The 23,320-nt window shown below is 49.5% G+C and overlaps 9 protein-coding genes across 9 annotated transcripts; 5 read left to right on the forward strand and 4 right to left on the reverse strand.

The window, feature by feature from the left end:
* Positions 1–885: 885 nt before the first annotated feature.
* FMAN_09926 (uncharacterized protein) lies at positions 886–1,417 on the forward strand (the record flags this gene model as incomplete). The annotated part of the gene is made up of 2 exons (XM_041820542.1): positions 886–1,120; positions 1,170–1,417. 2 exons carry the CDS (start codon positions 886–888, stop codon positions 1,415–1,417), a joined length of 483 nt encoding a protein of 160 aa, XP_041686412.1.
* Positions 1,418–1,851: 434 nt separating this feature from the next.
* On the forward strand, positions 1,852–2,403 carry FMAN_09927 (uncharacterized protein; the record flags this gene model as incomplete). The annotated part of the gene is made up of 1 exon (XM_041820543.1): positions 1,852–2,403. One exon carries the CDS (start codon positions 1,852–1,854, stop codon positions 2,401–2,403), a length of 552 nt encoding a protein of 183 aa, XP_041686413.1.
* A 519-nt stretch (positions 2,404–2,922) lies between these two features.
* Positions 2,923–3,774, reverse strand: FMAN_09928 (uncharacterized protein; the record flags this gene model as incomplete). Its single annotated transcript, XM_041820544.1, has 2 exons — positions 2,923–3,679; positions 3,731–3,774. 2 exons carry the CDS (start codon positions 3,772–3,774, stop codon positions 2,923–2,925), a joined length of 801 nt encoding a protein of 266 aa, XP_041686414.1.
* Positions 3,775–6,442: 2,668 nt separating this feature from the next.
* FMAN_09929 (uncharacterized protein) lies at positions 6,443–6,867 on the reverse strand (the record flags this gene model as incomplete). Its single annotated transcript, XM_041820546.1, has 2 exons — positions 6,443–6,612; positions 6,663–6,867. The coding sequence occupies 2 exons, from the start codon at positions 6,865–6,867 to the stop codon at positions 6,443–6,445; spliced, it is 375 nt and encodes a 124-aa protein (XP_041686415.1).
* A 2,594-nt stretch (positions 6,868–9,461) lies between these two features.
* FMAN_09930 (uncharacterized protein) lies at positions 9,462–10,169 on the forward strand (the record flags this gene model as incomplete). The annotated part of the gene is made up of 1 exon (XM_041820547.1): positions 9,462–10,169. One exon carries the CDS (start codon positions 9,462–9,464, stop codon positions 10,167–10,169), a length of 708 nt encoding a protein of 235 aa, XP_041686416.1.
* Positions 10,170–13,338: 3,169 nt separating this feature from the next.
* On the forward strand, positions 13,339–13,815 carry FMAN_09931 (uncharacterized protein; the record flags this gene model as incomplete). Its single annotated transcript, XM_041820548.1, has 2 exons — positions 13,339–13,594; positions 13,643–13,815. The coding sequence occupies 2 exons, from the start codon at positions 13,339–13,341 to the stop codon at positions 13,813–13,815; spliced, it is 429 nt and encodes a 142-aa protein (XP_041686417.1).
* A 1,891-nt stretch (positions 13,816–15,706) lies between these two features.
* Positions 15,707–17,116, reverse strand: FMAN_09932 (uncharacterized protein; the record flags this gene model as incomplete). The annotated part of the gene is made up of 1 exon (XM_041820549.1): positions 15,707–17,116. One exon carries the CDS (start codon positions 17,114–17,116, stop codon positions 15,707–15,709), a length of 1,410 nt encoding a protein of 469 aa, XP_041686418.1.
* A 506-nt stretch (positions 17,117–17,622) lies between these two features.
* FMAN_09933 (uncharacterized protein) lies at positions 17,623–19,776 on the reverse strand (the record flags this gene model as incomplete). Its single annotated transcript, XM_041820550.1, has 1 exon — positions 17,623–19,776. The coding sequence occupies one exon, from the start codon at positions 19,774–19,776 to the stop codon at positions 17,623–17,625; it is 2,154 nt and encodes a 717-aa protein (XP_041686419.1).
* Positions 19,777–20,516: 740 nt separating this feature from the next.
* Positions 20,517–22,622, forward strand: FMAN_09934 (uncharacterized protein; the record flags this gene model as incomplete). The annotated part of the gene is made up of 1 exon (XM_041820551.1): positions 20,517–22,622. The coding sequence occupies one exon, from the start codon at positions 20,517–20,519 to the stop codon at positions 22,620–22,622; it is 2,106 nt and encodes a 701-aa protein (XP_041686420.1).
* Positions 22,623–23,320: the final 698 nt, after the last annotated feature.

Below are 23,320 nucleotides of genomic sequence, written 5' to 3' on the forward strand. Positions count from 1 at the left end.
GCGGAGACATAGTCCAGCTCCTCATGGGTCCATTCATGTGCTACAACCAATGATCAAGCATGTGTCGTCTTGATCAGGCAATCTCTAAACGCTAATTATCAAAAATCTACAACCTTCCAAGGGTTGGTCATGGCCGTCTACCCTGGAGACTCCCACCACAATTCCATCATCACATTGAAACTCAATTATGATGGTTTTAAATGCTGCCAAAAATCGGAACATGATATTTTGAGGTCGAAATGTCGTGGATATTCATTGGACTGATCAACGGTTTATTCATCTTCTTGTGACCGAGCTGTCAACTTGTGGACGCTGATGGGGACTTCATCACGACAAAGAAGCGAAAACTGTTTCATGATCGTACAAGTTCCCACGCGACCAACACCTTCGTTTCACATCCTTAAAACTGGAAAGATACCGGCAGACATGACCATCTCATTGCTCTGAGTCTGCCGTCCCTACCGACCCTGGTTCCTGAACCCCCCTACAAATTAGGAACCACAACGATCGTGCCAGGACCGCCGCCCTTCACGGATTTCTGTTTAATAGATCTCATCTGACTCAGCTCACGCGGAAGATATGGAGAACTTCGTTGTGCTCAAGTGGTGGCTATTGTGAAGATGTGAAACCCAGGAATTAATCAATTTATCATATGTGAAAGTGGCAGTCGACAGTTGTGAGACGCCGAAACGCTGAAACGCTGCAAACAGCCCTGTGCAAACAGAGAGGGAGGCAAAGGCTCAGCAACCCCACCTTGAATTGTGAACTTCCAAACACCAATTCTTCTTCCTTCATCATAGAACAAAGCCCGTCACGGCACAACGAACACGTACAGCATAGCACACACACACACTCTCTTTTTACTCCCTTTCTTAAATACAAAAAATGGCTTCCACTGGGTTTGACCATTCAGCAGTTGACGTCCTGAACCTTTCGGCTCGTCGGGCGCACATGCATGCATTTTTCATGCACCTTGGGGTCTGGGACAGCGCCAAGGTCGCAAGGACTCGCGAGAAGTGCGTCGAGTTACTTTGCAAGTTTTTACATGAACAGGGTTATGTCTCCATTTCCCATGAGTACTTTGAGTACGAGGTGGACGCCCTTGTCTGGGACAATTATCGTAAGCTGTATCCTGCTCACTGTGCGCAACTTGAACTAACAGCATTCAGTCAAACGCAAGAAGATTTTGACCATGGCTAATGAGTGGCCTTGGTCAGAGACCGTACCCAGAAAACATGATCCGACGACCCAGAATTCTCTGGTCTACAAAGACTGGCTTCGCCGCGATCCGCTTGTCAAGGTTGAAGACGATGACGTGGAAAACACCCCACCAAACGCCCCCGAAGGCCAAGAAAACGAAGTCCCTGATACCCTGGTGGCTGGACAAGGTATCAAAGAAGAAAAGGACCAGTTTTGATGATGCTGCGGAGGAGAAGTTAAGTACGTACCTACCCACCTCAAGGACCAAACCACTAAGGTCCACTAACAGTCACTGAGTTCACTGCAAGCAGTTAGGGTCCCCTAAGATCTCATAAATCCCAGGAGCTGGTCCAAAAAGAGCCAAATCAATCTTGTCCCCAACAAAGTATGAACAGCGCTCCTGGCATTCTGCACGAAACCTGAAGCAAAGACTTCCAACGACGGGGATGCACTCGCTGAGCGTGTGACTGGCAACGATGTTGCTGCCCCACCACAAAAGCCAACTGTTTGTAAACTCCATCGCAACAACCCCAATCCTACACAATCTTCACACAAATACAACCTTTACCGCCACGTCTTCGATCATCTTTCATCTGGTACAGTACTGAAGTTCAAGGCTTTAGTTACAGTTCCTAACCTCTGCACAGCACCATGGATCCCTTCAACGCTCTGTCTCCAGAGGTCCAGCTCAAGATCCTGCTTTCCATCGACTCCGCATCCCTCTCCTCTATCACCCGAGCGTCGCCGACGATGCTGCAGCGGTACAATCACGACCGAGCAAAAATCGAACAAAATCTTTTACGCCTCCAGGAAGATGAGGTACACCGCCTACAAGAGGAAAATGCGTCTCTCAGACGTGAATACGAAACTCTACGGCAGACTGCCAGCCAAATCCCGAATCTGTCTGTCCCGTCTTTCGAAGAACCTGCAATCCTTCGCGAGGAGGCCAGGAGGCTCATCAAGGAATCCGCACCCTGTGATGTAGCAACTGTGGCCAAGTATATACGATGGATGCCACGCGGGGCACGTCTTGTGTGTAGCCAGGGGTATCGAGTGACCTACACCCAGGCAGACCATCCGAGGCTTGAGGGCATGGCACCACGCAACATCGAAATTGTCATCGGTGCTTACTTAAGTGCGAGGAAAGAGAGGGGGACACTGGACCCGGAAGAGCCAATAGACCTCTTTTTTGAGTGCCTTTGAGTTACAGTTGCTGACTGGCGTATGTTTGGATGCAATGATGTTTCACGCGACTCGGTGGCTTTTGGGCGAGATACGACACAGCGGCTACAGTCGAATGTAATAGCCTTTCAATTGTACAATAAGCCTAGAAGTCCATAAGCATTACTATGCCTTGCTCATAATAATGTACACACTCATACTTCTGGCGACCTCTTTATATTCTTATGCAGTTCTATGTATCTTTTTGATGTCTTCGTGTTCTCATTTCTTTCATCTACATGTTCCTACTCAAGCCCAACTCGTTTATTTCCTCATCGCACACTGTTCACCATGATTCGAATCATCGGCTGTAGACGTTCTTCTCGTGATTAGCATGATTTAGATGGCAAATAGCAATGTATTTGCTGACTGTCTTGTATTCTATGGACAAAGCTCACTTGAGACAACCTGGTTCTGAATGAAAAAGGACTTTTATCCACACAGGGCATCTATACCATACATCCTCAAGCACAGGAAGTGCTATTCGCCGGCACATCACCTTCATGGTCGTGGGATATGAGCACGAAGAGGGAAGCGGCGACCTTCATGAAACCAGTAGTAGCTCCAGACATCAGGGAGCGACCGGACTGTCATATCAACGGGCAACGCCTTTGGGTCTTGAGTGGCGTCAAACTCTGTCTGGAATGTTTTGACTGGTTTCCCGCGTTTGCCCTGGAATACCTCGATAGCAAACTTGGCAGTCCAAGGGAATCCGGTTGGTAGAGGAATGTCCTGAGTCTCCTTCGCTTCAAGGAACTCGTACAGGGGAGTCCACCATAGAGCAAGCGCAGGCTTACCAGCCCGATCGGTTACAAGCAATTTGACCTTTTCCGCAAGGGAAAGTCTCTTGAAAGACTCGCACTCGTCGGTACGATGGCTGTCGTTGTCGCAGAATATGCAGGCCTTGATGTATCCATGCACAGTCGTGATGCAGTCAGCCAGTTGGTGGCCTTGACCCTTGCAGTTTGCACACGGCTTGAAAATGCCTGCCTTGGTGGTTCTCTCAGCCAGAGGGCGAGACAAAACAGGCCTTCTTGGACGAGCGTTGTTTTCAGACATGAGGATCTCGTACGCGATCTTCTTGGACCTTGCTTCGGCCGCGCGGTTGGGCTTGGGACACCGTTCTCGATTCCTATCACCGATGTGATAATCTCTCTGGCTTTTCTCAACGCCGTATCTCTCAGACAGCCTTGCGGTGTTATTTGTTGTGTCTTGGCTCCTATGCGGTCCAATATTGCCTCGACCAGACCCGGAAGCTCTGCAGCAGGCGTCAGTACAATCGATGTCTGTGTCTTGGGTGCTGAAATACCTCTGCTGGTGTGCCTGCTTTTCGGGCGCGGGGATATCAGACATGGCGAATGGTATAGAACGTTTTAACAGATAAGGGATTGTCGCTTTCTTTGAGACGGTGATTCTCGGGTGGCGTCGTGGAGGCTTTTGATGATGCGAAATCAAATGATTTCCATTTGTGGCTAGCGTAGAATCCACGTCCTCACTGTCACCGTTGGACGGTAGGCCACCGCTGCACTCACTACAAGCTAGGCCTCCCTGCACTAAAACCATGGCTTACGCCAAGAATTTGGCCGCAACAAGACTCACTCTGAGTGACATCATGACATCCTTGCTAATCTGTGAGCTGTCGTTTAAATTACGTTACCCTAAGGGAATTGCGATAGCCTCTTGCATCAGGTGGTGCCATTCAAAGAGAGAAGTTGCGTATACATGACATGAAAATATGCACGATGTGCTAAATGTCTGCCTCTGCTTAACTCAGTAGAGTCTCAAAATCGTGCCCTCCGCAGACATATATTTATGACTCTTGTGATATACAAATTCTCTTTAGCCATTAAATAATCCGTTACAGCTCATTACTGTCAAATATTCCAGCGTAGCGTCCACGTCTCATGAGATACGCATTAAGGGCTGTCTCGCAGATTAGGGTACAACCTTATCACATCACAAACATCACGCTAAGGACAGACAATTACAGAGGTCTCCCCACCGATATCGAAAAGGTTATCATTCTACATTGTGATACATTGGTTGTCGCTTTCTATCCTCGGTCGTGCAGTCCCTGCTTAAAATCGTCGATCTCTGGTGAGTGAAACAGGTCGAGTGACCTCCCACGACCTTCCCCGGTGATTATTCTGTCTGAATTCCGCATGATTTCACGACTGGTCTTTTTGCAATGACAAGCATTAGAAACCTGGTATTACACGGGCAGTTACTGTGGTTCAATCGAATTTGGTTTAGTTCACTGAGTCATGAGGCGTGCGATGTCCTTGAGCACCAACGATATGGTTTCATGGGTCCATTAATGGATCATAACCAATGACCAAGTATGTCTCATCTCAAAGAGGCAATATCTAAGCGCTAGTCATCACGCCCACAATTGATCTTGCAGGGGTTGATGATATCGCGCTACCCTGGAGACTCCATCATCAAACCAAAACAACCTCACATCGAGACTCAATTATAGTGGTTGTAGATGTTGTAAAAAGTGGAAAGGAACCTTAATATCTGCAAGTGATCAGATTCCATTGAGGAGGAGCTGCGTGATGTAGCTTACAGTAAATTCAGGCGAGTCAGTTGGGAACGCAAATCTACAGCTTGACCGTGCCATACACAGATAATTTATGACAGCACTTTCGGACTCGGCAAAATGTCAGATAAATCTCATTAAATTTCCCTAATGAACTCTAGAGCCCTCCACTACACCACGTTGCACAAACCGGAGCGGGGCAGTCTGTTCACCCGCTGAGGGCCAACCTCACCTGTTTCTTCTTCGTGACCACGACCCGTCTAGGTCGATCAAGCCTTTTATTAGGGCCTTCATTCTGATGCTTTCCTACACCTGGACCCCTCAATATTCATTTAATCTTTGTACGCCGGCGAGGACTGTTTGTTTCGCATCCGCTACGCCGTCACTTGAGCCCCTGTTGCTGAAGTCAAAGTACACCTCAGGCGGCGCCACTCAGTGAAGGCAAGTTTGGCTTGTCCCCGAGCGGGTGGTCATGGCCGACAGAACTTACTTCCATAGATACCATTATACTGACATTCCTGTCTGTCGCGCGACAATTGCAAGCCCACTCACCGATGACTGAAAGGACGCAATGCGCTTGCCACGAGACGTTATGAAGCGACAACATGAGTACCCTGCGCGAGATCGAGTCTCAAAGTGAAGTAACGAAATGCCACACGACGGCCGTGCCCGACCCGTCAGCGATTCAGCCAACCCTGAGATCTGTTCGATAACGTGGAGCTTGCAGCGACCAGAAGACGGAAACCAAGCTCATGTTTCCGGAGACCCGAATTGGCACAGAGAATGGACCTGATCGCAGGATTATTACTTCATTTCAGATGGGGGACGGGCAAGGCATCACGCGCCTCGCACTATGAGTAAGAGTGACAAGCGGCACCTGTTGAGAGCGAGACTGGTCACCGGACGTATTTGATCTCCTGACTCTGCCGAGACTTCTGTTCCGAGACGTCAACTTATCCCAACACCGTCTACTCCGAATGCCCCTGCCGACGCCGCAACCACAAGTGCTACGATAGAGCCCCTCTCGCAGAGGTCACCGCTGTATCCCACCCGATTGCCCGCACATTCCCTCCAGGCTTGACCAATGTCGACGTTTTTCGGATTCAACTCGCCCGAATGGCTCGATTTCTGGAGAGATGTATGCAAGAGACAGAGATAACTTTCACGAAGGATAATCATGTAGTCAACTGAAAACGTGGTGAGGTAAGATAGGTCCCAGTTCTGGTTCATTATAGACACGCATAAATGTTCAATTTGTGCAATCTGAAATGAAATCTTTGTTACTGCATCTGATGCAGGCTCTTTGTTCATGAATGTACCCCTTAGGATGTGGTTTCTTATCCTTCTGTGTCCCGATCACCGATCTGCTCCGGCAAACTCAAGTACAATGACTCTTCCACATCTGAAAATCCACGCCGCATTGGAGGTATCGCTATCCTGGTCGCATAGGAGAACATGTTTCGAGTAAGCGTTGCTTGATCAGATTGACATATCCGTATCACATTCGTTGTTGAGTGGGAGAGGGGGTCGTCGGCCAGAGAGTGCTTTGATCAGGAGAAAGACGAGGCTCCATCGGTAGTACAAAAACGTTCTCGGTTGGAAGTCGGTGATACTCCAAGGAAACTCCGGCGGCGAATCAAGATGACAGACTAAGAGAAAGTCAGGCATAGGGTTATCAGTTAGGATGTATTGCACCTACAGGAGTCTTTCCATACGGCAGATTCCAGTGTATATCGGAAGACCGTGTGGTCTACACTGATCGCGCCCCAGTTCTTAAGGTCGGCACTGACAGTTTCAGCGCGTGTCTTATAAGCGGACTCAAAGCGTTGATCGTCGAAACATCCGTATCTACGCAAGGTAGAGATCAAGTGGACACAACGTTCCACAGCCTCTGGAGTATTCATGACGGCAGGTAGCTTAAGAGCTGGAAACCGGGAAGGTTTTGAGGAGCGCAAGGATATACGAAAGAATAGGATAAGAGTCAAAAGGATGAAGAGAACTGAAGTAAGGGCCAGTGAACGTTCAGGCAACTTGGTGGGCCTGTGCATCGTACACCATGAAGCAACCAGAATGCAGCGGGGACGTGCACCCCTCAGTCACTCTGACCCGCCCAACTCTACCAAAACATTACAACACATTCCGCTTTCGAAGGAGTTCATTCACGGCCATGCCTTTAAGACGCGTCGTGTTCAGTTTACGACTCTCTACGATCGGGTCCCAGATTAGCGCCGTCAAACGCGTCTCAGCCTGGGTCGTGAAAATGGCACGCCCGGGCCCGAACGGCATTCACGGCTAAGTCAACCGCCCAGTCGTGCGACACTCCATTACCGAATAGCAAAGGCGACACTGAACTCTGATCGACATCTCACCAAGCGACTCAAGACGGTACTCACCAATGATGAACTCGAGGGGCCTTGAATTTGTGCGAAAAGCATGAAATTGGACCGGAGCCCACGATCGCTGCACCAGGTCCCCGTTGGGAGAACCAAGAAGTTCGAGATGACTACTGCAGAGACTGAAAACTGGCTCGGATGAACTCGGAATTCAACGCCGTGATTCCACGAACTTCGCCAGGCCATCCCAATACCAACGGTGAGCTTGCTGTTCCGATCCTCAGCAACTATCGAAGCTAACCTCATGTACACAGACAATATCACACCTCGCCGGGCCCCTTCAGACTTCTTTTGAGTCCAAAGGTGGAGACAGACAAGAAGTGAATGAGGCGGTAGCTTGTCCCGGGAAGTGTTGTCAGTCCACCTCGCCCAATGCGCTGCAACTGACGGCGGGAATCGGCTGAGGGAATTGTCGACGTCCGGAGTGTAGCTTTCCTTCCAAGACCTTTCGAACATCACACTCTTCAACCGCTCATCCGACTCACACAGTCAATGGACATCCACACACCCATTTCGATGCACGTTAGCTGCCCAACAACGCCAAAATCGACGAAGATCACTCGCAGCCCCGCATCCATTGCTGGCAAAGATGAGGTACTTGAGGAGTTTGGCCTTTAATGTGAGGAGATCAACATTGGAAGCAGCACTCTACGACATTATCGGAGTCTGCGAAGAACAAACAGCTTGGGTCGACACACCAGTTCACATCAACACAAGCGCTCCACAAGCTGAGGTCTGTCTCGGATCCGAGTCAAGCGATCATGAAAGCTCGCACTCCTCCATTTGAACTCAACATCACTGGACCTGGGATGACATGGCGTATGTAAGGCTCTACACTTCAAAGGCCGATTCCATCAACAACCATTGACGGCCCCATCGAACTTCGCCTTGTTTCCGAGTCCCCAAGAGTTGGCCATTACTCGAGTTTCGCATTGACTTTCACCACGCCTTGCGCTGCCTCGAACTCACGGTTTCAGTCCCGGCCGACCCCAACCAATCACGTCACACTCATAGTGATGGAGGACTTGAGCTTCGGCGCAGTATGATCCTCATCCTTATGCCAACAATGCCCCCGTGCTCCCTTCGCTGACCTCTTCTTTCCATATTCAGGTTTATCTGATCTCGCATCATCCTAGCCCGACTCAGAACGAAATCTAGAACCAATCAGCTTATCGTTAATGAGACGCCCGCGCATCCCTTGCACGTCGTTCTCAAGTCTCAATTGCAGATTGACAGGTACGGGGACAACGTTTGCCAGATTAAGCTCGCCCCATCCGCCGCGCCCTCGATTCTTTGCGAGCAACAGGTGTACAATCGCTCTCAAACCTACAGTCTTCCCAGTTGCCGACCAGGAACCCATCCCATGACACCTTGGCTCAAACAACATGGTCCGCTCTTTTGTGACAACAAGCGGTGACACTCTCCATCTCATGAGTCTGCTCCTTGCGTCACATGCATGACTTCTTCAGCGCTCCGTCGCTTCACGACGTATGAGCCTTTTGTTGTTACCTCCTCCCTGTTCGCCTTTCAGGCCACAAGTCTTATGCCATGAACAACTCGACATCCGCTCTTCAGAACGGTATCAGCAGCTACTCGGCCAATAATCTTGAGTGGCCTACTGATTGCCATCTCGCGAATCACGCCCCTGGTAGGCAAGGGTCCGAAGGTAATGCACCTGGGCGCTCAGGTCATCCGAAGCCATGAAGGCACCATTGCCTTCTTCCATTCATTCGCTCGCCATATTTCGTCGGCTCTCTCCATCACCGAAAGTCTCGGGGGTTCGTCTGATCAGCATGAAGCATTGAGTCTTTCTCCACCTCGGGAAGACTGAACAGTCAGCACGTCCTCGAAGGTTATCATGCGTGGACGAGCTAGTCCAAGGATGAGAAGTCAAAGTCCATGACGGCAAGTTTACAACTGTTGAGGAGCTCAGAGTGGCTTCAATCTTCGGTTTTGCATGAGAAATGTGTACGTGGGAACTGGTCGGCTGGTCTCAAATCAATAAGCCTCCAGTCGAGCACATACTGAAGTCTTGGCTCCATAGTTCCTGGTCACACCCCAACGCAAGTCCCAGGCAGATCGCGCTTCCATTGTCACCAAGAAGCATGCTCTTGTCGTCCAAATATCCAAGAGCTATCCCATACCTCGAAATCGATCGGAATCTACCCAAGGCGCCGGGCCTTACCGCAACCTCGAGCGCATCGGAAGTCAACCAGGTGTCACATACCCTGTTGGATGACCCCGTTATGGCTGATTCGGATGGCTGGCGATCTGTACACTGCGGTACGGTTGGTGTTGCATTCGGTGAACAGCGCTCAGATCTTACTTCTGGGTACGCTCATAAGATACAGCCTCCCATTGCACAGAGTTATCCCGGGAGAGCCCAAGGATTGCGCAGAGATAGCCGCAGTGATTGCATCTGGCGAAAGGGGAAGACTTCAATGACCCAGCTCGATCGACTGACTCTAACCCTCGTGAGGGCCTGGGTCCGGTGTTCACCAGAGACATGCGACCCCAACGACGAACACACCAGAGCGCTTGTGGTGGCTCCGACCAGAGACCAAGAATCAACCGACGGATTATGGCGGCATCTACAAATGTTGCCGCCTCAAAAACAATTTGCCCTGGAGAACAACACTGAGACCGTGGCGCCTGAACTTCCCAGCGAATTTTTCCAGAATCCTGAAGAGACCATACGAATTGGCCTGTATCCGTATCGCAACGCTGACCAGGCTGGGAGATTCGAAAAGTACTCTTATCCTAATCAGAAAGTACGGCAAAAGCTGCCCTTCAAGGACTTGCCAATCATTTAAAACGGCGCCGGCCACCCGAATCCATTCCCAGTTCACCCCCGAACCAGACAAAGCTAACAGGGCCATCTTCAAGGGAGGCCATTCGACCAAGACTTGACCAGTAGTTCTAAAAGTCCACGCGGCTAGCGCTTACTGAATCGGTCTCTCAGCTTAAATCACCTCTAGCCCTGATGACAAGTTTTAGTCTAGACTGTTGCGTCAAGACGAACCATGCCCCTCGGACGACACGCGACAGTCCCCAGTCGAATAATTGTCAGTGAGAGTGGCATTATCCGCAAGCATTTCACAGTACTGAAGCTAACATCGTGTTTGTAGATACTACTGTTCTTACCACCTTCAGTCGCCCTCATCAACGGAGCACTCCCCTACAATTTCACCGGCGTTCCAGCCCATCGATCTCTACATCGCGAATATTCTTCTGAGGAATACAAGCTATACAGGTCGCGGCCGAACGTCTCCCGAGCCTTGAACAACGAGAGCATCAGGAGATGGGATCGTCACGCGACAAGGTGTCCTTGAAAGTAACCCGTGAGGCATGCCAGGTTGAGGTTCACTCGATATCACTCAATGACTGTCATACCGAATCGTGTCGGAAGAGTGTCAATCCATGGACGTAGCTATTCCCTGACGTGAAGATGCAGAAACAGCGACGGTATCCTCTCTTTTCCCCGGAAGATCAACCCCATTACATGCCGCAATTGACCTCATGAATGGCCGCGGGACCCCCTTTCGATGTCTGGCTCCCCATCGCCGCTCCATATCCATTGCGGACTTTGAAGGGATATTCAAACCATCTGCAATCACCACGGGTCTTATTAGCTGACTTCGAATTGTTTACAGTTCTCCCCACGTCCAGAGACGATTGATCTCATGGGTGAGCTTCATTTCCACCACAGGTGGTCGTGATTCCGCCCCATTGACAACCTTTCAACTTGACCAAGTCGAACGCCGACGGTGCGCGATATGTCTACCTCCAGTCGCGAAATGTGACGGATCTACGGCAACACATCAGACTTCCGGAAAGAGAAATGTAAAGTCCATGGTACTTCAGCTTCTTGCTCGACTGAGGCTTTATTGGTATGGACATCGTCGTCGACCATTCCCCTTTCCTCTCAAACGTGCGTTCAGCACGTGGAGGTCTTCTAATCACAAGGGACCACGAACACAGAGCCTTGCGATTCAACGCTGGCTGCCCGATACTACATGCTCTGCGATGAGCCTCAATCTTCACAAGAGTAGAGGCCGCCTTCGGCGAACGACCCGGCCCCGAAACCTACAAGCTGAGAAACGATAGCCCACCATGAGCGGTGACTTTCCGCTTACCTGTGAACTGGACACTCGCTGACTGATACGTGGATTACTTTGAGTACATGGACAAGTGAATCAGCCTCTGAAGTGTACGTATACTGACAGTTGCATATTCTTTCGCAGCACAGTCACGATGTACCCCGATTTCAAACTGAGCGCAGAAAGACTACCGCAAGCAAGCTTAACAAGAACGCAAGATGGACCACGAAGCTCGAACAATGGTCCAAGCACTCCACCCTTCCGATCGTGAGGCCGTAAAACTCGTCAAAATGAACATTATCGATGTCTATTCCATGAGGATTCTCCATTCTCCCGCCACTGTCCAATAACTTGATCGTCACGAGGAACATCAACGACGGCCGGGTTCGGCTGTTTTCAGTTGGCCATTCCCCTCGAACCACAGTACCCGGAACCCACACAGCCGACTTGGGTATGGATGTTTGCTGCCTTCTCAGCCTCTCGACTCTCACTCAGATCCATGTAAATGGAAGAGGTTTGGGCCTGTCTGTGCCAGCCGTCTTTCGGGGCGTTGACTACGACTTTGACCGCCCTGGTGTCACCTCCTCACCTTCAACACGAGCCCCGATTTGATGGTCCAATGTCCCCACCCCCAACTCATAACCTATGAGTAATTTCCAAAACGACGGTACTTTCGAGGAAGAATACCGTGTCTTTTTGAGTCTGGGAAACACGGGTCCAGTCCGTGTCAATACCAGTGTGCCCTCAAATGGTCAATCCGCGCCATCCCGCTTCGAAAAAGACGATCACAACAGCGGAAAAGCTGACAACAATCGTGGCCTCTTTTAACATCTAAACCTTATCAACGTAACTGCCGACAGAATAGCGAGGGTGATGTTGTTGGAGAGGTCTGAAGCTCTCTCATATCAGCCTCGACCGACAGATGGCCGCGACGTTCGCCCGGGAACATTTCTGGTGAGAGATTGTTCAGGGGGCCACTTGGAAACCTTTCACGCAGAGAAAAACATTCAGCGTTGGTTCAATTGAGGGCACGAGCGTAGCGAGGAAAGGCCCTCCGCCAGGAGCCCCCGGAGGGACAGGTACACAGTGCTCACACGCAAACAAGAATGAAGCTGCCATGATGTGTCTACCGCAGCATTTTTGGCGTGAAAGGACGAATGGTAAATCCCTTTTACTGCCGAGGAACCTCCAAAAATGACTGCAAGGCAAATGAACGCCCAGCGTCAGTTTCTCAAACATCTCATTGGCACCAATCTCACTGCAGTATTCGAACTTCCGAGCGAAGAGTAATAGCAGGCCGTGAAGCCCTGAATCTTCATAAAATGAGCAAGTCGGGGAACGCTGAGATTCGAGTTCCAGGCTACTGGCGTGTTTTCCCTGAATGGTTGACTTGACGGTATATCGTAGCCTCGAAACACGGCGGTATTAGTGTGGAGAGTAAAGTTCAATTGAATTGGTACTTCAAAATGCCCTCAGCCCCTGTCTTCGTCAATATCCCCTACCACGAGGAGACGGTTGTGCTTCATAGTAGTCCGCTATCATTGCCATGTCCGATGTTATCTGGTATGTGTTCGACCGCCATATTTAGAAGTATTACCTCCATTTGATCATCGTGAATGTGATAGAAAGGTCCTTGGCACTCACAGAGGTGGGGGATTACTGTTCACTGACTTGTGACCACTTTTGTGCCCCTCGCGATGGCCGCGGCCTGATCAAGCACTGAACCGCAGACCCAGCCCACCTTGTGTAACACTGGTCCAGCCTGTGCTGCACCTCAAATTTCTCTTACTCGAGACACCCCGCACTTTTCCTTCCCCATGCAACACGCTCTACCAAAGTTTCTTCAAATACAACGAACACAACACATACACAATCAGCGGCAATGAGCAAATACGGTCTGCAAGACCCATCAGAGGTCAACCCCTTTGATGAAAAGGCTCGGATCCAGTGGCTGAGCGCCTATCTGAGGGCTGATGAGCATTACTATGAGAAGCGTTTGATAGAGAGATACCGCTTAGCCGTCAAAGTCGTCAGCGCCAAGTTGCATGAGAAGGCGACAGAACAAGGCATTGAGGCCCATGATGTGGGCAGGGTATTCTTTGAGTACTTTGTCGACAAAACTGTCTGGATGGACATCTGTGAGTTCATTTTCCGTGCCATCTGGACAACGCTGACTATATCCACAGACAAACCCGCCGCAAAGATCGATCTGGCGCCTGGCTGGCCTTGGAAGGAAAACCCTGACTCCAAGGATATGAGCGAGGGCAGCTCCCTCAAGTATCGAGCCTGGCGTGTTGAGAACAACCTTCCAGTCCCCGAGAACCCCGTTCCCGATCCAAATGCTCCGACTACTCAATAAGCCGAAATACCTCGATGAGACGCACTACGGAGATAGACGATTTATTCCGAAGCACAGGGTTCTTCTTCAAAGGAGTCTTCAGTCATGGCTGTCAAGAAGATGGGGGTCTGGCAGATATCGTTTTTGCCCGCAACGAGAAAGACAAAGATGTCAGGGAGAAGAAATGGGAAGAGTTGTCATTACAAGCGGAAGCCCATACAGGAATGTCGGGTTTAGATACGGAGCAACGCAGCTAAGATACCCCATAACGGGGAACTGGTGGAAATATCTGTCGATGCATCTTCCAATTCTATTCAAGTCTCCTCACCATCTATCGTCAAACCATTGACCAAATGCGCTCCTCTGTGACTGCTAAAGAAGCCCTGGTCCTCATTTTGACGTGACGTCTTGAGTACCAGAACCTTTTCAAGAACACAAAGCTCGCGATGAATGAATTACTTGAATCTCATAGTGATGGCAATGCTTCAAGACGCTACACGTGATGCGACGGTAACTAAGCCCTCAAGCTGAAGCCGATCCGCCGCTGGCTGTGATATCAACCAGAGAATACTGCTTCCCGGACCCCCTTTTCCTGGCGAGAAATTCATAGCCTGATTCCAGTCCAGTTCTTACCTCACCATTTGAAGATTAGAAAATGTATTTGTTGTGCATAATTCATAGACAATTGAAATTAAGCTTGAATTGTCTCAGTGTATCGTAAACTATACGAAAGTCAAGACTATATGTTCTAGGGCATTTCTACATCGGCGTGCCTTTTGGACCAGCGGTACGAGGACCGCATCGTGTTGGGCGCTCTCCCCTAAGATAAGAAGCAGTTTTAGCGCTCTTTAGCGGGTTGATCGGCTTACTTACAGCTGGATCCATGTCAGCGTGCTACCAGTGGGGTCCTGGCGCTCTCATTGGCGGAGCAATTCATCGAGGTCGGGTGGGTCCTGGAAAGAGTGTGGCACAGTGCATGTGTTTAGCAGCCTAACACTGTCCTGTCCTCTGTCACCTAGGTCTAGTCTGCCCGGAGGAGTTGAACATCCCACCACTGATTCCCCAAATTGGCCCTCACCAGACCTCAACTCTTTCTGTCCGTACTTTTCTCGTTAAGGCCGTGCTGGTCAATCTCAACTGCCACCATCTGACGCCTCTTCGAACCAGGCACATATGCGAGCGTGATGCTGTTGGCCTCACTCATCGCGCCGAAGCCTAACTCGCAATGAGCCATCTCGGTGAACAGACATTCGAGCTAAAGACAAGCATTGTGAGCTTATCTCTTGATACTACGATCATCCACTGATGATTCTAGTGTGACACGCAAGCATTAGAACTTTCAACTCTGTGCTCTAGACCATTTTTCACGACAGGTTCTCAAGAGGAAGATCCCTCTCATCGCTCAGATATACGAAAGCGACAGCAAACGTTATATATTAATTCACAAGCATTTCTCCGACACCAAAAGGCACCGCCGGAACCGTGACCTTTGTTTTCAGTGCCGCCGCTTCTCCGCCTCATAAGCCGCCCACGGCACCTCGGTGGCCCAGAGTTCGACGGGGACAGAAAAGAAAGAAGAGTTAGTTGTACGCTCACTTGCCGGCTCTCATCAACATTTCACGCACGAAACAACATCAAAGGTCATTACAGTCAATGAATTCGATGTGCACACTACTCGATACATGGTCGCTTTTCTCTACACCGAAACTACAGACTCGCAGCCTGGGGCGCAGCTATCATCGATGGAATCAAGAGGCTGATGGAAGTATCGCTGCAACCTTTGGTCTTTTTCTTCATCGCTGCCGGTACTCCTCCTCCTCCTTAGCCACCCGCGGCATCCCGAGAATCAAGACATAGCTCAACATAAGAACGGTAAATTGAACTATTTAGCACCCGTGAGCGTGGATTCATGTCAATTACCCTTATTGGCCATATCATGGTCAATGAGGTGTACTCCCACACCGGTTTCGTCAACGATGATGTCCTGAATTTCTAGCATTAATTGCCAGAACTTCAAGGCCTCTCGTTTATCCTTCAGGTTGAGCCTCACACTTTGCACAATAGCAGAGATGTCGGTCAAGACCTGGTCGAAGTCTACGCCAGAAGGTAGATCTTGAATTTCATCTTCACAACGTTTCAAGATCTCTTTCAGACGTATGATTTCACCTGAAACTTGGTCTAGATGATGGAGGAATCGTCTTCGCAGATCAATCTCTCCAAGGCTTTCTTTCAGATTACTGATCATGACCTGAGTACCACATATGATGTACTTTATGTTGTCTTTCAGGCCTGCATCGGTTGGCAAGTTTTGGTATCCTGTACCTCCGGTCTCCACAGCATTGAAGCCGTGCTGATAGACGAGGGATCCAGCGATTGTGCAAACTAGCTGCTCTGCCATGGGTAGCTGCCTGCTTCTGAGAATTCTCAGAACGCACCCAGTTACCAGCTCTGGCGATCTGGTGTGCTTCCTAAGAATGCAAATGGTGAGCGCAAGGGGCTTATTGATGTTTTTGACGTTACGGTTATTGTATACGCCCATACGTTTATTCAGATCCTTAGAGCACCCTACGTACAGGGGGCTCTGCGATATGTAAACTCGTCCCGTTGGATCAAGACTCCTATCACACATCCCCTCGAATGTGCTGATAAGGGCCCTGATCCTGGGAACTTCTTCATCCTTTTCAATGAACATGGGACCGTCACTCTGGACTCTCTGTGATCCACTGTGACTGTCAACAGCATTGACCATGTTGATGGCTCTACGCTCCGCCACCGTCATGTTAGCGGAAGTCCACCCACCATGTCTAGCATAGGCTTCGTACCCTTCGACGTATAGCTTCATATCACGGATTAGGACCTCCAATTCGTTGATGTTCAAGAATTGGCCATCGCGATCCTTTATCCTTATACCAACGACGTAAACCCCAGGAGTCTTTTCATCGTGGAGCACTGAGGGCAGACGAAATGGCTTGATGTTGCCGTTCGTCACGTCAAAGGCAAAGGTATTCTTGACAATGCTCTGCACCACTTCAACCGACATGCTGTGCAATAATTCACACATAGTCCAGTCATAGTTGCGCAGAGCGTTGACAGTCGAGAAAACAGGAAAGTCGTTGTCCTTCATGGTTTGATTCCCATCAAGGACGTCGGCTAACCTACTGAGCTGTAGGAAGAGCTCAAGCAGCGATTTGTGCCTGACACAGGCGTCAATCAAACTGCGATGGCCCTCGTCCCAGAGCATTGGCATTTCTGCGCTACGCTTGGCGGGAGGAGGAACATCAATCTCAGGGGATTCCTGGAGTTCTTCTCGAGTAGAGTCCATCTTGTTTGATGATTCCGTGTCGAGGTTTGAACGTGCAACTGGAAGGAAGAAGGAACGAGACCCTCAACTTGACCTCAGGCCGTACTGTGCGATCACGTGAGGTCGTTCCGCTATGAGGTGCGAATGATTACGGCGATAAAAATGAATATTCATATATCAAATGTGCCTGTCAATATTAATCTCCATTGTTAATTTTAGATCCGATTCTGGCGGACCGTTGCGAATGCATTGCCGCACAACATGGAGTGATGCGGCAACACTACCTTCAAGTCGTGCGATCATCAATACAGTGACAAAGACGGCAAGGAGAAGATTGAAGGCCCACCGAATTCTGTAAAGTAGTATTTCTACATTACTTGTCCTGTACCTCCGCCTATGATCCCAAATGTGCCTCCACGAGCTTGCCCTTCGTTACCAAATGATCCTTCCTACCCTTCCACCACCCAAGACATACGCGACGGTTGTCCACATTGAACTAGGACAAAATCGTCAGATTTCATCTCTCCCTAATCAGAAAAGATGAATTTGAGAGTAGGTGATCCATTGAGGAAGACCACCTTCACTGATAGGCAATCGTCGTGGTACTGACATTTGCCGCCGTTTGCGACCAAGTCATTGTCACCGGCCATAACTTGCTGAAGACAAAACCAACCCTCAGAACGAGAGCGGAGAAACTCCAGCAGATTTTCTTTCCACTTGTACCCATCAATCAACGTGATAAGCTCTGCTGCGAGTTGCTGCATTTCGAGCTCACCGGTTGTATCAAGGACAATCGGGATATTGCAAAGCTGGTCTGCCGCCCTGTAGTATAGCTTGGACAATTCTCCAGGAACATCTTCAGGGACCACAACCGACTGATCTTTCAAGCTAGTGAGCTCTCCATGGAGGTTTTCGCACTCCTGCTGAAGCCTTTTGACAGTGCCTTCGGAGCCCTGGAGCTGCTGTAACACAGACTCACTAGACCCCTTAAGGCGCCCATTCTCAGCTTGGAGGTGGTCGAGCTCCGTTCCAGAAACAACGAGCTCCTCTTCAAGCTCGGTAACTCTGGCCTCAGAGTCCCGTAGGTTTAGCTTAGCTTCCTCCAAATCTGAACTCATACGGCTCATGTTCCCATTCGCTGTATTAAGCTCGCTTTGGAGGGGCTCAAGTGTAGAGACTCTAGACTGCAGTGTCTGGATTTCCTGCTCTAGATTCCCAATAAGTGAAACCTTGGCAGATATCTGACCTTGCAGCGCTTCCTTCTCCGAAGACCACGAGTCTTTCAACTGACGAACAGTTTCTTCATGGCTGTGCCTTTCAGACAGTTGTTCCTTCATCGCTTTGCTCACAGCATCCCATTGATCCTTCAATTGCTTTTGAAGGTCAAGGGTCTGCTGTGAGCGAAGCTCCTTTAGCTCGTTTTGAACCCGCAAAATGTCATCCTCCAGCTTTTCCTTCTGGCGATTGACATCTCTTAGGCTCGTCAAAGCCTCTGTCAGCTTGGATGAGCATACGTCATGAGCCTTTTTCTCGCCCTCGAAACTGCGCTTGAGCTCTGTGACCTTTTGCGCCAGCCTCGGTTCCGACTGCTCTGCTTGCTGTAGCCTGGTCTTGACACTAGCGAGCTCTCGACAGTCAGCCTCAGCGGTTCGAAGTGAACGCTGGACCCTCTGAAGCTCTCGACTTGCGTCTTGACCCTGGGAGATCTGTGAATTTGCCTCCATCAACTGGTTGTGCAAATCATTTCTCGCTCCTTGGAGCTCCTCTATTTTGGAGTCCTTGTCCTTGACACGCTCCTCAAAGTCATCAAATGCATCCTTAGCCTGAGCTTTGAAGTCACGAGCATGACCTACTTCCGTATTCAAGTTCTCATTGTCGTTCCTGAGTGTCTGGTTTTCTTGGGTCAGCTCATTCACCTTGGCATAGGCTTGTTGAAGCTGCTCAGCAAGACGTCCAACTTCAGCAAATTTGGTATCCAAGAACTGCACTGTAGGCTGTTCCTCAACTACCTTATTGATGGCGTTGGCAAGTTCGACAAGCGGCTCAATTTGCTCTGTCATGCCTTCCATTGTCACACCATTCCTGAGGGATGATTCGATCCGCTTCTGGTCTTCTTTTACAGAGTCCACTGCGGTCGCCATCTCATCAGACTTACCCTTCATCGAGGACAAGTCTTTTGTGTTCTGTTTGGTGGAGTTCAGTAAGTCTTCCACCCTTTTGTTGAGGAGATTGACATTCTCTTCTCGGTCAGAGGCACGATGTGAGATGGCCTCCGCAAGGCTGTGAAGCTTTTCTGCCACGGTCTTCTGGCAATCGTTCACCCTTTCCGTCACTTTACCCGCATTTGTGGAAAGGTGTTGGAACTGTGAGCCCAGTGTTTCAGCAAGTGCCTTGAGCTTGGCTTGCTCATCTTTGAGCTTCTCAGTCTCTAGGCTCTTCTGCTTTTGGAACTCTCCTCGCTCAGTCTTAAGCTCCTCGAGCTGGTCTCGAAGGAGGTTCGACTGGCTCTCGGCTCTCTCATGGGATGCTTGAGCCTCATTCTCCTTCGCCTCTACTATCCGACAGGCAGACACAAATTGATCACGAAGGATCTTTGCGCCGCCCGCGTCAGGGAGGAAAGAGAGGATGAGGTCGAGCTGTGTGAGGTTCAGTACACGACTAGTCTCTTGTTGTGCGTCCATTTTGCTGGATTGCTTTGAGAGTGTGATGTTGAAGGGAAAACGAGCTTCGTGTCAGTTCAAGTCGAAGGGAAGGTGCACCCACCTTGGTACGTACACATACAAACCTCACGTGCCAATTTCAGCATGATCCAATGCGCAATGTCTTCCATTGAGAGATAAACACTAAGTATTTGGGCTATTATTATCGAGACGCCTTCACTCCAGGTTCTGGCTACTTGGTGTTGAGCTTACAGTTTCGTTCCTGTGGCTGAGAGCTCAATCCAGCCGAGAGAATCTAGTCCTTACAGGACGGGGTAGAGAGTCGCAGCATCCAAAATTCAACTCATGCCCCAGTTCCATTGGACTTGAATACAGTGTATGATCCGTTTACTAGATACAAAGCCAAAAGTAGTTGCAATTGATCCATGCGTCACTCGAAAGTTGACTTGGAAGCCATCACAGCATTTGCACATAAACGTACACGAGTCCAACGTTAGTCCTCCATTGTGAACGAGAGGGGAGTTGACCTGTTCATGCAGGGCACCAATAATTGTAATCGTTTCTAATTTCTCATAATGTGATCTAGGTAACGGGTTCCCCTGGTCCTCTGTACGTGACTTCCACTTTTGAAGTCGAGGTCTTCCTTCCACAACAGCCCATGGATTGCTCACGTAGACGCCCCTTTCTTGTCGAGGAGGTCAAGTGCCGTGATCTCATCCTGTCCGCATTCTAAAACTTCATTCTTCCATGCTCCCATCAAGATGGCTTCAAGCTCGAGGAACTCTGCGCTCATGCGCCAACCACTTGCTGCAAATCACAGCTTTCAACCAGACGTGCTATCCCAAGTTGACCAGACTGAGAATGAACTCAGGAAGGTCATCGGGGGAATAGCTGCTCTGAGAGATGGTGCCCCCCCTGGCAAGGACAAGGCTACCATGGCTGGCTATGATCCGCAAAAGCTGCGAAAGACCACAGCCCTTCTGAAGGAGACGGATATCGCCCGAAATGAGGCCAACGGCCCTAAGGGAGATATTGCACTCACTAAGAAGTCAATCATAGCGAGCCAGAGTAAACCTCTGACTGGCATTGATCTGAAAGACAAAGAGGCTCGCAAAAGAGCATCTGATAGAGTGGTGAACTACGTCGCAGGGTCAGCTGAGAACACCCGCCTGTTCTACAGCGGCTGGGGTGTCCAGGTCACCCCTGCGACGAATGCAACTGCACAAACGGCCCTCAGGGAACTGGCGGTTTCCAACGCGGATCCGCCAGCCCAAGGGTCCGATCCAGCAAAGCAGCTTGCTTCCCTCAAAAAGGCACTGAGTGACAATCGCAGCCTCACTACTAGATACAACGAAGAGCGCGATGAGTTCAAAAAGGCCTGGGAAAAGAGCAAAAAGCAGATCGAGAAGTTGACCAAGACGTCTGAACAACAATCTCGGGATCTCTACCGGGCCAAGAAAGACCTTGAAAAGGCCACAAGAGATTATCCGCAATTGGAGCGAGACTTGGCCAGACGAAACGAGTCGTCCCTCAAGGCTCAAGTCTATAAAGCCGAAGCAAAGGCTGTAGAGGCGGAGAGTCGGGCTAAGACGGCAGAGGATGAGAAGGTTGGCCTGGAGATGAAGATTTCGGAGCTCAGTGGCACTGTCAGGAGATACGAATCTTTACACAGCAACCAAACTACTCAGATCTCCTCGCTGAGTCGACAATACGAGCACCGAGGGAAGCAGATCACAGCTCTGAAGAACTCCTCTGAGAAAGCCAACGCCTTGGTGCAGCAGCTACAATCAGAATTGGAAACCAGTCGCGATGACCATCTCAATAAGTTGAGAAGTCTACAGACTGAGAAGAATGAAGCTGATAGGGGTTTCCAACAAGTCTCTGACGAACTTGGGAAACTCCAAATCGCTCGTTCAAGTGACTCTAAGAGCCTCATTTCGGCAAATGAGGAGCTTAGCAGAGTCAAAGGTCAATGTGAAGCTCTTCAGCTCACTGTTGAAGAGCAGCAACGTGACCTTGAAACGAAGCATCAGAGGATCTCGGAGCTTGAACAAGCTTCTGAGGAGAAGGATGCTTCGATCAAGGTGCGTGACGAAACGATCAATTCACAGATACAGAGGGCTTCGACATTCTTGCGATATCTTTCGTTGAATGTCGAGTCTGATGCCTGGAATTGTATTGCGGAGAGAGTACTTGTTGACTCGACAAGTATTTCCCTTACCTCGGCCGAGTGGCAACCATGGGTTGTCTTTTCGTCCTGGTCTGGAGATGTATCTCTTGCGACCAGACAAGATACCCGTAATCTCGAGTCTGTTGCTCTCGACCTGCTTGTCACATTAAAGGACAAGTCAGCCGATGCAAAAGACTTGTTGGCTTTCCTATGTCAGCTGCAGAAGGCGATGCTGGACTCCGATTCCATGCTATCTGCTGTCGCGCAGCTACTCCTTGAAGCTTTTGGCGCGGCGATTGGTGACCCTCGGTTGCATCTGATACAACGTCTTGTCATGTGTCAGATAGCAAATCTCCTGGGACCAACCGCTAAAGTCCAACAGTTCATGCAAGCACTGGACGGTGCTGATCCTAGGATACAGCGTGTTGTGCATGCACTGCAAGCATACCGCCTGGACAATTCCATCTTGCCGATGGATGAGGCGGTAACTTACCCTGGCGTAGCCCTTGTCGGTTTCAACAGAGATCCTCAAGGGGTGATTGCTGTCAGTCCTTCCGATAATGGGATTTGCTGGGTTGATAGCACCAATATCAGAACCGAATTCACTGTTTTGAAGCTGGTTTCTGGGAAAGGTGCATCTATTGAAGTACCTCTCGATACAACCGAAAGGTTTGACTGGGCCATGGCGCATGCGTGATGGACCAGATTGGGATTGCTTGGGAGTGTTCTCTTAGAATATCTCAAGGTCCTTGATGCAGTTTGTTTTATTTGAACTGGGTTTCTGGGTCATTTAGACGGTTTTGGGCTGCTGCGTTGATTTGTGAAACGAGGAATTTTGGGATGCTTCGGGATTGAGCTTTCGGATGAGGTTCTGAGATCAATTGAAAGGGCCCAGATTGAGAGGCTGTTGAGTTTTGCCTATTGTACATGATACTGTGAGCTCTAACGTGAACCTCCTAACAACTCGCCGCACAGCCAGGATTATCCGTTTCGACACCGAATAATTGACTCTGAGCTCTAGCAGTTAGTTGTCTTTGCCACCTATTTTATTGGCGTTATGCTCTTAACTAAATCTATACTAAATATATAAAGTATATAGCTATATATTATTCTACTTTATTATAATATATTATATAAAATGTAAAATATAATTCCCTATAACTATAATGCTAACGTACATGATAAGCGAGTGTTACAAACAAGCGAGTGTTACAAAAATCTTAACCCTTGAGACAGGAATCGTCATGAGAACACAACAAATCACGCAATCAAGTAAAACTAATCGCTTTCCTCTTCTCCAGACATCGAAACAACTATTTGACACGTTCTCGCATTATGCCCTACCTTGCCGCACGTTCCACAGTTCCTTTCCTTTACTTGCGCCGACCTTCTTTG

The sequence above is a fragment of the Fusarium mangiferae genome (assembly GCF_900044065.1).
Source record: "Fusarium mangiferae strain MRC7560 genome assembly, contig: FMAN_scaffold011, whole genome shotgun sequence".
In the NCBI taxonomy this organism is placed as follows: domain Eukaryota; kingdom Fungi; phylum Ascomycota; class Sordariomycetes; order Hypocreales; family Nectriaceae; genus Fusarium; species Fusarium mangiferae.